At 53.2% G+C, this 17,194-nt stretch overlaps 1 protein-coding gene across 4 annotated transcripts in view; it reads right to left on the minus strand.

Moving 5' to 3' along the window:
• The window catches only part of Sdk1 (sidekick cell adhesion molecule 1), a 788,311-nt gene that overhangs the window by 50,409 nt on the left and 720,708 nt on the right, over positions 1–17,194 (minus strand). For all 4 annotated transcript variants that reach the window (XM_048330089.1, XM_048330099.1, XM_048330108.1 and 1 more), the window contains 3 exons: positions 4,637–4,752; positions 2,551–2,737; positions 1,243–1,380 (listed from right to left, as the gene is read on the minus strand). In XM_048330089.1, coding sequence (XP_048186046.1) covers positions 1,243–1,380; positions 2,551–2,737; positions 4,637–4,752 — 441 coding nt within the window. The remainder of the gene's footprint in view (positions 1–1,242; positions 1,381–2,550; positions 2,738–4,636; positions 4,753–17,194) is intronic.

Below are 17,194 nucleotides of genomic sequence, written 5' to 3' on the forward strand. Positions count from 1 at the left end.
ACCACCAGAGACAGCCACACTTCCACGCAGCAGGTACATAAGTGCCTGCTATGGGAACAATGAGCTGTGGGGCTTGCTTTCTTTCCTTTCCTGGCCTTGCCTCCAGTCTGTGGGCACAATCCACTGGCTCCTCCTTCCATCTCCGCCCCTCCCCCCTCCCTGCCCCTTTCCCCATCAGCGGCCCCTCCTCCACACCTTGTGCAAGCTCCACAGCAGCCCCCCCCCCACCCACTCACCCACTGGGGGACTCCTGCCTCCCACCCATCCCAGACGTTTGCATCTCTTCTCTGACCCATTTACTGTTCATTCTTGGCCTTTGCCTTTTCTTCTTTAGGCGCCTTGGTGTTTAAAGTCTCCCTCCTTACTGTGCGCAGGGGCTGTTTCTGATTGATCTGGGGAGTTCGGAGGGATCAATAACCCTCTTTGCCTGCTGTGGTATTTAGACTTCAGTATTGAGCTGGGCGGTGGGGGTGGGGACAGCCCATCCCGCGGCTCCTCGGCCTGCTGCCTGCCCCGCTGCTCGCCCACACCAAGAGCTACCTCTCTTGGGGGCCCTTTGGTGCCACTTGGGGGGTTCTCCCTGGGCTGCTGGTAGCCCTGCATCCTTCCTGACACCCCAGGCTCTTCCCGGACTCAGATGATGGCATCTTACATGAGTGGTCTCAGCCCCCTGCTTCACAGCCCCGGGTCGCAGGCATGCTTGGGTGTGTGGCTTTAACTCCTTGCACATTGCATCTCTGACCCAGAATGTAAATGAGCTACATGGAAGAGAGCGAGGGTCTCGGGCATGAGTCAGTCTGGACCTTTGCTCTCTTGGGCGCATGGATTCTAACTTCCTGTGCAGCACTTGGCTCGCAGCAGGCACTTTAGAAATACTGGTTGAGGAACTGCATGGAAAAAGGGTCACCGGCTACTGGCGTCTCCGGGGATGCTGATGACATCTGAACACTGCCATCACTGCCCATGTGGGACTGAGTAGACCCGGGGTGCTGGGGGCCAGTGACCACTGTGACAGGAACATTAGGAGGAAGGGGAATGGTGCATTGAGTGTTGCACACCAGGCCCGGGGACACGCATGGCACGGGCCCATGAGCACTGGACCTTCAGCTCATGGGCACGTGCAGTCCAGCCTCTCCTTTACCTATTGAGGTTCAAAAAGGTTCCTTGCCTGAAAATGAAAACCAGCAGCCTTGTTCTGTGCATTGCAGAGTACCACGCCTGCCCTAGCTTCCCCAGTCTTACCTTGGACGGGTGCTAAAGGCTCGTACACCACGCGATAGCCCTGCAGGACGCCATTGGCCGCCACGGGCTCACCCCAGGACACGTTGAGTGTGGTGGACGTTATTTCAGAGAAAGCCAAGTAGCTGGGGGCCCCAGGAGCTGGAAGCATAGAGAACAAAGACTGTCACTGCCACTCCTTTACGGATCATGCACACGTCTGTGCCCTCATCTAGAAGAGGGAATGTGATTAGGTGTGGAAGTCTAAATGGCACAGGATGAAAAGGAGCTCCATTGATCACCTCCGAACTCCCCAGGATCAATCAGAACCACAGGCCCTCCTGAGAAGAGCAGGAGAAACCACGGAGTTTAAACACAAAAGGAGAGGAGAGGCGAACTGACAAAGGCATACAAATGAATAATAGATGGAAACAGAAAAGGAAATGCAGATAGTTCTGGCTCCAATTGTGGCTACAAGATTCTGAGGGTCCTGGCCTGATCTCTTTCAGAGAGATGGAGCTTGTGGTGGATGGAGCCTTTCTTCCTTCCCTCCCCTCCTTTCCCCTCTCTTGCCTTCCCTTCCCCTCCCCTCCCCTCCTCTGCCATCCTCCCCTCTCCTCCAGGGGGCCCTGGAGGTCTCAGAGGACAGCCTGTCTCTCCATCTGAATTTATTTGACACTGTGGGCCTGAGCCCTGTTGGAACGAGGGAGAGAGGAGCTTGGCAGAGCCACCGGAGCTGTTGGTGAATGCATAAGGTTGGGGTGCAGCTAGAGGCAATGCTGGGCCTGCTGCCATACCCTCCACCTGGGCTGTGTGCAGGTGGGTGTGACTGAGAGGTGACTGCTGAGCTGTGCTAGGGGTGACTTAAGAGCCCCCAAATCCAGGAGAGCCCAGCCTTGAGGCCCAGCCTCAATGCACAAGGAGCTCAGCCCAGGCAACTAAACATGCTGTCCCGGCAGCTTCTAGAAGGGGCCAGAAGGGATCTGGTTGGTCAGGAATGAGGTGAAGCTGCTAACCCAAGGTCCTGCCTTCCATTTGCTGCTTTCTAGAACTCCCAAGAAAACATGCATTGCTCCATCTTGCCCAACACTAACTTAGCACACCCCAGGGCCTGGTGAGGCCAGGCCCCAGGGAACCTAGGGTTGTACCTGGCTCCACCTCCCCTGTGCCCAAGCACACGTGCCGCATGCACAACGTGACAGACTCACAAAGACCGGGAGAAAAGCTTCATCCTGCCTGGGAGACCCAGGGGGGCAGCTCTGGCTGACCTCAAACTGATAAACTGGTCCAACTGAGGCCCAAGGAAATGATGCCCCCCCCCCCCAAACTCACCAGCTTGATGGGTGCGCCCCTGGAGAGGCTGGCTCTTGGGTCCATCGCCAGCCGCATTGAAGGCGGAGATGCTGACCAGGTACTTGGTGTGGCTGGTGAGGTTCTTCAGCTTCACCAGGGGCTCAGGGAGGAAAAGGACCTTCATCTTCTCAGTTTCATTCTGGCTGTCTGCCTCCCAGTAGTAAATCTGTCAGGAGGAGCACAGGCCGGGGTGGGCCCTGGGGAAGCCAGGCTCAGGCCTACGGGGCAGGTCACTTTCTCCCAGGGGACAGGAGCAGCGGAGCTGGAGATTCTGGGTGCCTAATAGGTTGGCCGGGGGTCGGTGAGTCTGAGTTGCTTCTCTGGAGTTTAAGGTTACTTGCCTAATTACACCATTCAAGATGGGGCTCTGAGGATGGAAGGGCTCTTTTCCTTTAGTTGCCAAGAGCAGCAGCTACCTAGGGCTGGCCTCCATGCAGCGAGGATCCCAGGCACAAGCTGCCACATTTGGCTTGTTGGTCGAGAGGGAATCTTGCTAAGTTTTTTTTTTTTTTTTTTTTGCCCCAGACTAGCCTCAAACTACGATCCTCCCAACGTATGCCTCTTCCAATGCCCAAGCATGAGCCACCCTACCTAGCGACATCTAAGAGTCTGATCAGTGGAGCAAAAGTACCTGGGAAACTAAAATGCCCCAAACAAACAACTGGAAAGAGACCCACGCAAAGCCCGAGATAGCATTTCTTCTGCGGCTGAGACGTTCACATGGGAACCTGATGGCCCAGTGCAAAGGTTTGAATTGGTGGCCAGAACGACTTCCTAGACAGCTGGCCGGGAGCCACCGTGCCCAGCCTATGCCAGCTGGACTGCCCCAAAAACTACCGCCAGTTGGAGGATCCCCTTGGCTCTGCAGGCCTGAGCGTGAGCCGGGCTGCAGGGGAAGCACGCAGGGGATCCCAGGTCTTGCCTGTGCTGGCGTAGGTCCCACAGGTGAGCATTGCCCATTTGCATGTGTGGGAGGCAGCTGCACATGGGCCTGCAGAGTGGACCACAGAAGGTCCCCGGCGTCCACCAGCCTTGCTAACGTGAGATCAATATCCCAGCTCAATGTCTTTATCATTAAGGAAATGAGAAAACATATTTTGGACATCTATAAATGGCACCTTGCCTAGGAGCTCACAGGACTTCCTATTACCTCGTTAATCACTGTAACAGCTGGGCCATGGAGGAAGGTATTAATTTTCATAAAATACCTACAAAAATCATTTTTAAATGGACATTTAATTGGCCCAATAGTCATCGGGGCAGCCTAGCCCAGGCAATCTGAAAACTGATCAACTGGGCCTCCAGCCGACCAGACAAGGAGATTAATTCTGGGGAAGTATGAGGGACGGGGTGGGGGGGGCATGGGGAGGGAGCATTTTCATAGAGTGTTTTCTCCAGGGACATTTTGCAGGTGTGCAGGGCTCCTGAGCTCTCCCAGCAATAAAGTCTTGAAGATGAGAAGCAGCAGCATCGTGGAGCTCCACGCCCGGTGGATAAAGCAACTCTGTGTGATTAACCCCCCAGCTGCTCTTGATGGCACCGCGGCTGTCTCTCCCTATCTCTAGAGCATCTAGTTACTGTGGGCCTGGGACATTTTAATGGGGGTGATTCCCAAACCGGGGTTCCATGCCACATGGGAACTTGTTAGAAATGCAATTCTTAGTCAGTATCCATTATTGACCATGAGAAGTGTTAGGATGGAGAATCTGTTCTTTTGAGGACACCTCATCTCCGGTTACTCTCAGAGAAGATGTTGGAAACTGGAGTGGACTCAGGATTCCTTCAGCAGGATGGACAAGCTCTGAGCATCTTTGGGTGAGCCTATCATCCGCCCCCCTCCCCCCACCTCCCAGGGTTGGTCCCCAAGCCAGGCATCCTCCTTCCCAGTCGTGGCCCAGGGGACAGCTAGCTTCCAGGCTGTGTGTGTGCCCATGGCTGACAAGGCAGTAGGGTCCTGTGGGCCCGGGCGGTGGCACTGGTGTGAGTGTCACACTAGGGCTCCCGCCTGGAGCCATGAGGCCTTCTGTGGTGCCCAGAGAGCTGGGAGGAAGAGCCGTAAGCTTGCCTTGTAGCCCTGGATGTTCCCATTCTGGCTCTCTGGGGGTGGCGGCTCCCACGTGATCTCCAGCTGGCTGGCCGAGAGCGGGGTCACCTGAACATTCTGCGGGGCCATCGCAGGGGCTGAGGAGAGAACAGGCCAATGTGTGAGTGGGGCCCCTGCAGAAGCCCATAGCACAGCGCAGCTCCCCCGTCCCAACGAGTGTGCACAAGTCCTACTGCCATGGTGTGCAGCATGGATTTTGCTTTAGACACGGCCCTGGCAGTCCCTAGCTCCACACCCTGACCCTGCTGCTCTGAATGCTGCGTAGTCTCTAGAACATTCTTCTTCTTCTTTTTTTTTTTTTCCCGGTCCTAGGTCTTGATCTCTGGGCCTGGGAGCTAACCCTGAGCTTCGCTGTAGCACTCTCTTATTTGAGATAAGAGTCTCCTGGGCTTTCTTGCCTGGGATGGCGGATGGCTTCGAATCAGAATCCTCAGACCTCAGCCTCCTGAGAAGCTAGGATTACAAGTGTGAGCCACTAGTGCCTCGCTTCTCAGAACATTCTTAAATGCACAAACCAAAATATGTAGAACTGCGAAGTGAATGGGTCCTGCTGAGATGCAGTCACAGAATCAGGAAGCAGACAGGCTGGGGCACTGCACACATTCCCAGTGCCCAGCCCTGAGTGGGTGGCAAGGGGCCGCTCCAGGGGCTCCACAGGGATGGGGGCACAGGAGAGGGCAGCAGAGGCCTATGGCTCCCTGGATGAGGGATGCCACCAGGACTGGGCCATCCCTGACTTCAAATAGAGGAAACAGGAAAGAGAGCCTGTGGTGCTGCTATGACAAGTATAGGCGACCCATCGTGAAGTGTGCAGACAGATGACCCTCCAAGCAGACAGGGACTCAGGTGTCAGAGAACATGGCTATGTCAGATGTCAGATCTGAGCACGGAGTTCACCCTCCTCCCTCCCTCTCTCCTCCCACCATCGGTGGTGCTCCTGGGGTACTAAGACCGTGTGGCTGTCCTTGTCTCCTGACACTGCACTTAGGGATTTGTGAGCAATGCAGAGAGCACATGGTCCAGCGGCTGGACCACTGCTGTCCTGTGTCTGCGCCTCACGCCGTGTATGAACACTTTCTCAGGACATTCTGTTCTCTGTCTCCTGGGAGCTGCTTCCATCCAATGGTGGCAAGTGGGGGCAGGCCAGATTGGTGAGTGCTGTGGCGTTATCTTGGGGGTCCAACTCTGGAGAGGCCTTGGCCTGTATGCCTAGGATTGCTGATTGACCTTTTATGGGGGGTGTTATTGCTGTTGTGCCAGTACTGGATCTTGAGCCCAGGGCATGGGTACCTGTCCCTTAGCTTTTTAGTTCAAGGCTTGGGCTCTTGGCTCTAGTGAGCCATAGCTCTACTTGTGGCTTTTTGGTAGTTAACTGGAGATAAGAGTCTCAGTGGAGCTATGGCTCAAGATCCGTACTGGCACCACAACCCAGAGTTCAAGCTCCAGGGCCTGACCAAAAAAAAAAAGAAAAAGAAAAGAAAAGAAAAGAAAAAAAAGAGTCTCACAGACTTTCCTGTTAGGGCTGGCTTTGAACCTTGATCCTCATCGCTCAGCATCCTGAGTAGCAGGTGTGAGCCACTGGCACTTGGCTGCCTTTTGATTCAATTCTGTTTGCAGGCCATTCACAGGGGCCACAGAAGTCACACGGTGAGGAGATGGCCCAGCACCCTGGCTCTTCTGCAGAGAAGGACCCAGTGAGCCATCCCTTCTCTTAGAGCCCCTCCCACTCCCCTCCCCCCCCCCCCCCCCGAATAAAATAGTAATTAACACCCGCTCAGCCTGACACCAACTATTTATTTTGTTCTAACTGTGTGCTTTCTGGATTATCACTGCCCACCCTGCCGCTAATGGAAATGTTAATAACCCACACCAGGTTGTTGTGACAGATGCTCAGCCTCATTATCAGAAATTCTTATTTACCGCTCCATTAAACAACAGAATCCCACAAAAAAACAATTCAATCAAAACTAACTGGAAGAATTTTAACAGCCACATTAATAATCTAAAACATAAATAAAGTTAATGTCTTCTGCATGTTTGCCATCGGCAACTCTACTGCCAAATTACTGTTGTACAATTAAAACGTGAAAGGCAGAATTGAGCGCGGCCATTACCCCAGGAGTGGGTTAGGGGCTCCCCCAACATCCCCAAGGTTCTTCTTTCCACAGAGCCAGGCCCAGGGCTGTCAGAGCCCTGGACTCAGCGTGCAGGAGCTGGCGGAACACGGGAGCTTGGGCCAGCCCCGGCAATCAGGGCCCATGCGCGCCTTGGCTGGATGGCCGCATGCCGGCTGGACTAGGGCCCCCGTGCTGGCTTGGGTGGGAGCAAAGCTGCTCTGTACCCGCCAGCTACACCACAGCACACAGCTTCCTGTTGTGAGAATGCTGCAGGTAACAAAGGAGCTTCTGTTGATGACACATACAGAGAAGAGAGAAACAAATACATGTAAACACAGAGCAAAGCTTGTCAGCTCCTAGACTCTCCCCCCACCGCCCCTCCTGCAAGCTGCTGGGCTGCAGCCTGACAGGGAACCCGACTTGCAGGAAGGCCCGGATGTTCCCAGTCGCCAAAGCAACCCTCACTCAAACAGAGCATGTGTGGCTGGGAGCTGCTAGGTCCCTCCTACGTCCTTATTGTCTCTCATCTAAACATTTGTGGTATATGGAGCACATGGATATCAGCTTGTGGTGTGTGTGTGTGTGTGCTTTCTGGTACTGGGGCTTGAACTCAGGGCCTGCCTGGGCACTGTCCCCAAGCTTTTTTTGCTCAAAGCTAGTACTCTACCACTTGAGCCACAGCTCTACATCTGCTTTCTGGTGGTTAGTTGGAGATAAGATTAGTCTCATGGATACTCCTGCCTGGGCTGGCTTCAAACCACAATTCTAAGATCTCAGCCTCCTGAGTACTAATAAGACTAAATAATTATAACACAGTACCATAATGTGAGTGTGTTCTCCCTGGAATCCCCAGGGATGTCTTACTGTGCTGATCTGTCAGTTAGCTTCTGTCACAGGAGAGCCTCTGAGGGAAAACACATCTTAATGGCAGGCTGGATACTACTGGCAGTTCCAGCCTCCTTCCCCTGGGGTCTGGATGGCCGGGAGGAGGAGGAGGAGTGGGGAGCTGAATAGGTTCCTGGGTGGGGCAGTGGAGGCTGGAGCACCAGGGAAACTCAGAGCTGTGGGAATTAACAGCTGCAGTGAGGAGGATGTCTGTTTGTTCCTTCATTCCTTCATCCATCCTCTAATTAAGAATGCTCACTGGCCTGCAGGGAGGGAGGGAATAGGAGGGGAGGGAATAGGAGGGGAGGGCAAGGGAGGGCCCACCCCCTGCTGACCTGTCTGACCTCACCTCGACCAGCATGTAGTGGAGACAGTGGCCACCCTACAGCAGAATTCCCATATTTACCAGCCGGCGGGCTCTGTTCCCCGAGGCTGATGCTCCCCACAGAGCTGAGTCTGAGTGTTGAAGAGATGAGAAACGGAACCAGAGAGAGGAGGTGGCCGGGATCTTCCTAAATGTTTCCCAGGTCCTGGGGCTAGGTCTGAGAGGTCGGTAGATACAAAGATGTAGGAGACAATGTGGGGTCTACAACTGCTAGGCCACGCCAGGCATCTGCTGTTGCTAGGGCTGCCCTAGGCTTCATGGTATACAGTGGCCCCACGTTGGGGTGGGGGGCAAGAGGGAACAAATGATTGCCTGTAATCAGACTGTAATAAATCACACTGGCTTCCTACTTTAAATTTTTGTAATGCACTGGCTTATGATTTGGTGGAGCATTCTTGTTAACGTTTTATGATACTGAAAGAAGTGATTCTTTAAAAATTACTTTTACTTTTTAAAATTTTTATTTATTTTTTGTGCCATTCCTAGGGCTTGAACTCAGGGCCTGCATATGTCCGAGCTTCTTTACTCAAAGCTAGAACTCTGTCACTTGAGTCACAGCCCCATTTCTGGCTTTTTGGTAGTTTATTGGAAATAAAGTCTCAGGGACTTTCCTGCCTGGGCTGGCTTTGAACCATGATCCTCAAATCTCAGCCTCGTGAGTAGCTAAGATTACAGGTGTGAGCCACTGTAAGATCACAGGTGTGGTGCCGGTCAGTGTGTGTGTGTGTGTGTGTGTGTATGTGTTACTGGGACTTGAACTCAGTGCCTCTTGCACTCCTTTAGTTGTTTTACTCAAGGCTGGTGCTTTACACTTGAGCCTCACCTCCACTTCTGGCTCTTTGCTGGTTAACTGGAGATAAGAATCTCTCAGGTTTGTCTGCCCTAGCTGGTTTTGAACAAGGATCCTCAGATCTCAGCCTCCTAAGTAGTTAGGATTACAGATGTGAGCCATTGGTGCCTGGCTAACAAGTGATTATGACTGAAAAAGAAATTCTACATTTGTCAATTCATTTTAATTACATCAACACTTTCCTGGTCAAATACTGTCTGGCTCCCAGTTGAAATACTCAGGAAACAGGATGCTCTGATCTAATTTACTTCCTTAGAGAGCTCTGCCAACACATCTGCTCTCCCAAGCAGGGCTGTCTGGGGACAGGCTCCGGATCTGGGTAAGAACACGGCTTCTGGGGCTTTCTCCAGGTCTCAATGAGGTTCCAACGAGACATCTTGCTTCATCTCAGTGGGGGACAAGTCAAAACTCCAGACAGAGAAAAGGGGGAAGGCAGGGAAAGAAGCAGATAGGGATGGCAGAGCTGCGATGGGAGAGGCCACTTGGACTGGGACGCCTGAGGCTCGGTGCCCCAGGTGGGCCAGGCAGCTGGCACCCTCCTTCCGGGACCCTTGGGGTAAACAGAGCTTCCACTGGCAGCAGAAAGCAATCATTTCAATGCTTACAATGGCGACTCTAAGAACAGTAAACTTTTCAAACTGATAATGCAGACGACAGACATAGCCACTGTGCTCCCAACCTGGGATCTGGTCCTTCTGGAACTCTCCAGGACTTTGGAGGGCTGACAGTGGAGGTGATGTCTAGCTTGCCACTGCTGGGATCACAGAAATCCCTGGAGAGCTGGCACCTGGGTGGGGGCTTTCTGCCACCGAGAAACCCTCCCAGGGCTTTGCCTGCCTCTCTCAAGCCTCTTGACCTTGACACTTAATGTTCCCATTACAGAGATGGAAAGACCAAGGCCCAGAGATGTGAGCTTGCTGTCAAGTGAGCAGCCTGCCCTGAGGCCTCCCTCACAGCGACCCTGGCACAGCTCCACATCCCCCTCCTGCTCATGACCATTCCTCTGAGTTCCAAACCCCCACATACTTCCACTTATGAGTCCATCTGCCAAGCCAGAGAACCCAAAACTGCTCCAGGACACCCCACAAGGAAAAACCAGGGAGCCAGTCACAAAGCCATTCTGCATGCATGTGAACAGAGCATGGCGTGGGCCGCCCAGCTGTCCCTGGTGATCACGGAAAGCATGGCGGCTCCGGCCTTCAGAGCTGCATTCACCTGAGCCACTCGGGACACCTGGCTTCCATCTCTGAGCCCCATTCAAGGTTTGTAGAAGAAAACAACAACCTTAAAGGTTTTTGCTTGTTTGTTTTGAGATAAAGTGAAAGGAAATGCCATGGGCGAGGGAGTGGCCTGCTAATAACCAGGCCTCCCCAGGACCCCTGGGCCCAGATTTGGGTTCCTAATGCACACTTCCCAGAAGAAGGGGCCCCCTGTGGTTCCTTTCCTCCCTGCCTGGGAACCTGCCAGGAGCCGGGTGGAGGGCCATGCTCCCCTGTGAACTCCCCCACCTGATGTGTCGGGGAGTAAGAGGACACACAAACCTAGCTTTCTAGGACTACACACACACAGACGCAGACGCAGACACACACACACACACACACACACACACACACAGATGCACACCTCTGTCCGCAGACCCTAAAAAGAGCTTGAGGTCTTGGGACCCCAGTACAGCCGCCCTTTGAGCCTGAAGGGGGCGCTCCCGCTTGGCTTTTGTTCTGCAGTAATGAACCTGCTCCTGCCTCCCTCTCCTCTGGGCATGTCCTCAAATTCCTTCTCTAGCAAGATGAAGGACTTTCTGACACCCAGCTTCTGTGACCTAAGCTTGGAAACACTGCAGGTCCTCACTCCTTTCAACATGGGCCATGAGACTCCATCTTCAAAATAACCAGCAAAAAAGCTGGGCTAGAAGCATGACTCAAGTAGTAGAGCACCAGCCAAGCAAGTCTGAGGCCCTAGTACTAGCAAACTTTTTCAGGGATTCAGGAAGGCCTCTGGCCAGCAGCCCCAGGAACTGACATTGTCAATAGACAGCTCCAGAGGAATGGAGTCCTACCAGAAGCCACATGAGTGAGCTTGGACCTGGCTCCCTCCCTGATCTTTCAAAGACACAGGCCTAGCTGACCCTTTGCCAGAGGACCCAGCTCCTGTGTGCCTGGATTCCTGATCTACACAAACAGTGAAGCAATAAATGTGTTATTTCCAGCATACACATGGGGTGACTCGTTACATGGCAAGAGCTGACTGATACATTCCCAAATGGAGCACAGCCTGGGTACACAGAGACTGGCTGGGATTTGTATGGCTGTGTCATAGAGGCTGGATTTGTGGTGTGTTTCAGAGTTAACCCTCTGTCAGGGTCAAGGCTATTATAGATGGCATGGTGCAGTCAACATGAGAAGAAACTGGAACTGGTGCCTGGCCTTTTTGGTGGCAGACCCACTGGAGAGAGTGACAGAATGCTGGCCCCGGGCTGCGGTTGATGAGTGGCTCTGGCGGTGAGGAACTCTGAGGAACTGGCTGGGTAGGGCTACTAAGTGCTCTGGACTATGGCTGAGCAGATAGCTAAGTGTGAGAGGCAGGATCCTCCAACTGAAGGGATCTGGAAACGGCAGAGGCATGGTGTGTTGCTGGTCCTTTCCTTTTGCATTGCCACCATCAAATCCGTGAGGCTGTGCCACTTTCTAAGGCAACAAGGTTCGTTTAGGTCACGCTGCGCCTTCTGAAATCCCATGGCAGGGGCAGTGGTGAGGGCCTCTCCCTCTCCCTTCCCCGCATTGCTAACGGGTGACAGCATGCATGGAGGAAGAGATCACACAGCAGGCAGGAGGCAGAGGGAATGGGGTCCCGCAGTTCCCTTCCCCGGAGCACACCCCTGACTTAAGCACATCCTGAGTGCCACCCCCCCCCACCATGTCATCCACTAAAACGAAGCTCCAGGCTCTGCATACAACCGAGGCCCACGCCCACTCCCCCCCCCCCGCCCCCTTGCACTGCGTGACCTCCCACCCCAGCCTTGAAAACAAGAATGGGTTGAAAATGGTGTTTTTTAAAAAAATCAGTTGTTTCAATAACTGGAGAAGGTGGAGGCCGTAGGATTTCAGACTCAAAATAACACACAAATACATTTTTTTCCTATAGGACTTTTCAACCTCACAGCTCTGCGTGGTGCCCTCTGCGGTCCAGCGCAAGTCCAGCCTGAAGATTTCTTCCGGTAATGACCTTTGTTTTTCTCTATCAGCACACAATGCACAGGCAGTGTGCTTAGCTGGGCTCTCACCTTTATCACCCGCTGCTAGATTAGCCAAGTTAAAAGCCACTCAAACAGGCTGTGCTGCTTGTAATGGTGTTTTTTGTTTGTTTTTCCTTGCCTAGAGAGCGAATTTCCTATCACAGCCAGACCCAGGGCCCTGACAGTCAGACACTGCGTTGTAACCCAGGGAGCTGGGCCTGCAAGCCACCACCCCTCATTGCCCTGCGGAACCCGCGGCAGCTGGGCTCACACAACTCTGAGCAGCTGCAGAAATATTTCCTTCTCATTTTACAACTTGGAAAACTGGGACTTAACTGGGTGAAGTCACTTGCTCTAGCAGGGGCTGGATTTGAACTTGGATCTCTCTGATTGGAAGGTGCAGGCTGCTTCTCCAGGGAATGTCTTCCTGCAAGGCGCTGGAAGGTGCAAGGCCCCTGCCGTACCTACTCTCCACAAGCCTGCCCCTATGGAGCGAACAGGGCTCAGATACTCCCTGCTTAGGCCTTGACATAGAAAGCCATGGCTGGGTTCCAGTCAAATTTGATTTACCAAGCCTTTGGTCCCTGGGCCCAGTGTTGAGATCTGCTTGAAAGCAACAGGGAAGGTAGGGGGTGGCTGGGATGGGGAGGGGTGTCACTCTGTGCTGGGGGGGGGGGTGGCCTTAAGGAGTCCAGGGGTGGAGAAGAGAGCGAAGACGAGGACTAGGGGTGCCAACCAATATGGGACAACATTAAGGAGTGATTACTGCTTTCCCGAGGTATGATGATCACGCTGTTGCATATTATAGATTCAAGATTCGTAGGAATACATGCTAAGAGAATTTCTGAGTAAAATATGATGCTTGGAAGAGAGGCGTCAGGTGGAGGGGTGGCGGCGGTGGCCTGGGTGCTGGGTGTGGGGATGTAGGGCCCGTCCTGGCCACGTCTGCTATGTCCTGCCTGCTGTGGTCTCCCTAAGTTAAAGTTCAACAAAAGCAGAAAGAGCCAAAGAGGCCCTGTGTAGGGATGAAGGAAGAGGGGCAGGGGGCATGTTTGGGGAGAGGCCTGTCGGGGTGTGAGCCTGGGCCACGGGGCCATCACACCTACCACATGCACCGCTGCTGCCGGGGCTGCGTGGGGTTTCCCTGTACCCCACAAAGGCCGCTGGCCTGAACCTCCCTCTTTACCCATGGCCTCAGAGTGGATTCTTGAGTTCCCGAGCAAGGCACACCCAGCAGAGATGGCTCTGTGACCAGCAACAGGACAAAGCACGGGGCTAATGGAGAATCTCACCAGGGGCTTTGACTCCAGGTGCTGCAACCGTTAGGTACTTTTCCAGACAGAGCACTAGGCACTAGGATGTTCTCCATGCCCTTCCTTCCTTTATTGATGATGATTGATGATAAGGTTTTTGCCACCCCTGTTTTCTGGGCACTGTCTCTGTCAGGACAGCGAGCAGCCAGCCCTGGGGGAGGGGCAGAAACAGAAGTACAAAGGTCCATCCTGCATGGGATGGGTGGTGACCGGGAGGGCTCTGTGATATCTGGCGTTAGGGAGACCCCACCAGAATGACATCACTGCACACCCCCAGAGGGCCTCACCCTGGTCCTGAGGATAGAGCCCACGCTCCACAGAAAGAATATGCGAGGAAGGGCATCAAACACAGGAGTGCCTCTTCCCACACCTGGGCAGCCGCCACAGTGGCCAAACCACGAGAAGAGGGCCCGATTTTACGCCCCCCCCCCACTAACTCAGCATGGTGCCTGAGGTCGCTCCTCGCCCCTCCCAAGCTCACGCTGACTATTTTGCCCCAGGTCTGAGTCCTGGCCCCTGGCACAGCCCAGGAGCTCCCATCTTGAGGGGGTGTCAGGGCTACACACAGAGACCAGAGGAGGCAGACAAGGGCCCAGGACATCTGGACGCCTTCCCAGTATGGTGAGGGCGCGGCCTGGGGCTGGACTGGGGCAGGGGTTTCATGAGCTGCCGCCAAGGCCAAGCTGCCCGCGACCCCCCCCCCCCCCCACTCAGGATGGAGGGCCACAAAGGCAGCAGAAGTTTCCTGGGGCCCTAGGATGTCACTGTGAGGTGCTTGGCTAATGGCCTCCCAGGCACCCACTGAACGTGGTCCTGGGAAGTAGGGATCACCCACATTTGTCACCCTGCAAGCAACTGCCATTCTCTCTTCATTATAAACACATTTTCGAATGAACACAGCTCTGAATCCTTTTAATTTCCCTTAATGGGCTCTAGGACCTGCTTTATTTGTCACTAGGGGGGGCTAAAACAGCTAGCGGCTTCCTAATCTTCTCTCTTACCAATCAACAGTGATTAAAACTGGTAGATTTACAAGAAAGGTAAAAGCCTACATTCTGTAGTGAGCTTTTCCTTCTTTAGAAATAACAAATAAGGACAAGGGGTGTGGCTCAGGTGAAGCAGCACTTGCCTCGCTGTACAAGGTCTCCAATTCAACCCCCTGGGCCACAAACAGAATTTTAAAAAAGAGCAAAGAACAAAAAGTTTCAAGAGACTTTTGTTTTGGGAGGGGGGACAGTACTGGGACTTGAATTCAGGGCTTGGGTTCACTTGGCTAGCTTGTTCCTGGTTCTCTACCATTTGAGTCACTCCTTCAGTCCAGCATTTTGCTAGTTAAGGGGAGATGGGAGTCTTGTAGACTTTTCTTCCCAGTCTGGCTTTGAACTTTGATCTGCCAGGTCTCAGCTTCTCTGAGTAGCTGGTGATACAGGTTTGAGCCACTGGCGCAGGGCTCAAGATACTTTGCTATCTCCCAACGCAATATGTACAGCGAAAGCATCAGGGTTTACTGCATGTCTGTCTCTTCTTCTGGGAAAAGATAGTCAAACATCAAAGTCCCGGATGCTGATACTGCTGATTGGTAACTGGAAGCCAGATCTGTTAGATGTGGGAACAAGACAGTCCTGGCTCCCTTTTCAGAGAACTAATAAGGGTGTGCGTGCACGCACGCGCGCGCGCGCGCACACACACACACACACACATCTGTCTCTCTGTCTCTTTCTCTCCGGGTGTTGGGGTTGGAACCCAGGGCCTCACGCATGCCAGGAACACACTGAGTCACTCAGCGACACCCCAGGATGCTCCTTTTGCTGGACTAATATTTCCTGTGTCGTAGAACTTGGCAAGCAGGCGTGCCTTTGCCTCAGGCTGCGAGCAGCTGGTGGCAGGGCAGAGAGGGGCAAGTCAGCATGGTACAGGCTCTAGGTTCACGGCCACCACTGGGAGAAAACTGACAGCAACAGGCTCAATGAGCACGGGGCAGACCGTACCAAGAACACTGCCAAGCCCACCATGAGATGCAAAAGCAGACTCGGGCCAATTCCTGGGGAGGAAATAGGAACGGAATGGAGGTGTCAGGATTTCTAAATCAGTTCACAATTGAGCTCACTTTCCATCCAAATCCCAGAAGAATTGCTGTTCTGAGCGCTTGCCAAAGTGATTGCAGACCTTGTAGGATGGCGGGAAGATTTAGGAAAATGAAAGAAGGTAAGACAAGCTGTACTGAAGGTGAGCCACGGGCGAGGATGCGATAGAAATGCAACGTGTGATGTGACCAGGGCACCTGGGATGCCGTCGTGGAACCGAGAGCAGACTGCACCATGTGTCACTGGGAGGGATGAGGGAGAATGATCAAGGTCCTGAACACCAGCGCCCCCCCCCCCCCCGCCACACCTGAGACATCACAAGGAAACAATCCAGCAATAGATGATACAGGAAGAAAAGTCTCTGGAAAAAAACACAACTGATTGAGAAGCCCACTTTATACTAAGGTGCCAAAGTAAGGCACAGCTGGATTAAAGATTTTTGACCCAGCATCTCATGGGGTAGCCCTAATTCTCGATCCTCCTGTCTCTGCCTCCTCAATATGGAGACAATGAGCCACACTGGTGCAGCCAGGGGGCTACCTGGACTGGGCGGGGCCTTGCAAACAGGGACAAAAGGCAACATGGGTGGTAAACAGGTTGCCATTGGTCAGGGTGCATTATACTTACAAACTGACTTGTGGAGTGGTAACTCCTTTGTGCAACTACTTGAAAGTAATGAAAATATAAGGTAAAAAAAAAAGCAACTTGGACTACTCCTGTACAGATTCCTGTGGGTTTTTTTTTTTTTCAGTCCTTGGGCTTGAATTCAGGGCCTGAGCACTGTCCCTGGCTTCTTTTTGCTCAAGACTAGCACTCTGTGCCACTTGAGCCACAGCATCACTTCTGGCTTTTTCTATATATGTGGTGCTGAGGAATCAAACCCAGGGCTTCGTGTATACGAGGCAAGCACTCTACTACTAGGCCATATTCCCAGCCACTCCCCCCCGCTTTTTTTTTAAAGCAAAACTTACATTCATCCAATGAGAAACTACCATCTTTTCCAGTGTTATCCAACTTGGGGCTTTCCCACCAAATACAGCAGCAGATACAGTGACAACACAGTGGCAGCCAATAAGCCCTTTCCTTGCTTTGCTTCTTGCTTTGCCATTGGTCCAGGGAGAGATGACATCATCCCTGGCTTTGGGAACCTCAGCCCATTTGCCATAGCAACTGGCCTGCAGATGGTCATGCTGGGAAAGGCTAGCTGGAGACAACCACAGCAGACAGTGCAGGAGAAAGGATGCGCTCCACTGCCGGGGGCTACAGGATACTGAATAAGAGCCTTTACTGAGGGATTGGAGGTATGGCTCAGGTGGTAGAATGCCAACCAGTGAGTCAAAGCATCAGATACAGAGCTTGAGGCCCTATCTTGAACAGCAATATCAACAACAAAAAGCCTCTACTGAGAGGAAAGTGGAGCCAAGAGGCAGCTTGTTAGGGTGTTGGATGCAGCCATACCTGAAGCTCTGTCCAGGCTGTTCAACTTTTGTGTTACAGGAATACAGTGGTTTAGATACTGTTTAAGTGTGTTTCTCCCTCCCCCGCCCCCAAGGCTCATGCATTGGTCCCCAGTGTGTGATGTGACAGGGGTGGACTTTTTTTTTTTGGCCAGTCCTGGGCCTTGGACTCAGGGCCTGAGCACTGTCCCTGGCT

This window comes from Perognathus longimembris, chromosome 1 (genome assembly GCF_023159225.1).
Source record: "Perognathus longimembris pacificus isolate PPM17 chromosome 1, ASM2315922v1, whole genome shotgun sequence".
NCBI classification, from domain to species: Eukaryota; Metazoa; Chordata; class Mammalia; order Rodentia; family Heteromyidae; genus Perognathus; species Perognathus longimembris.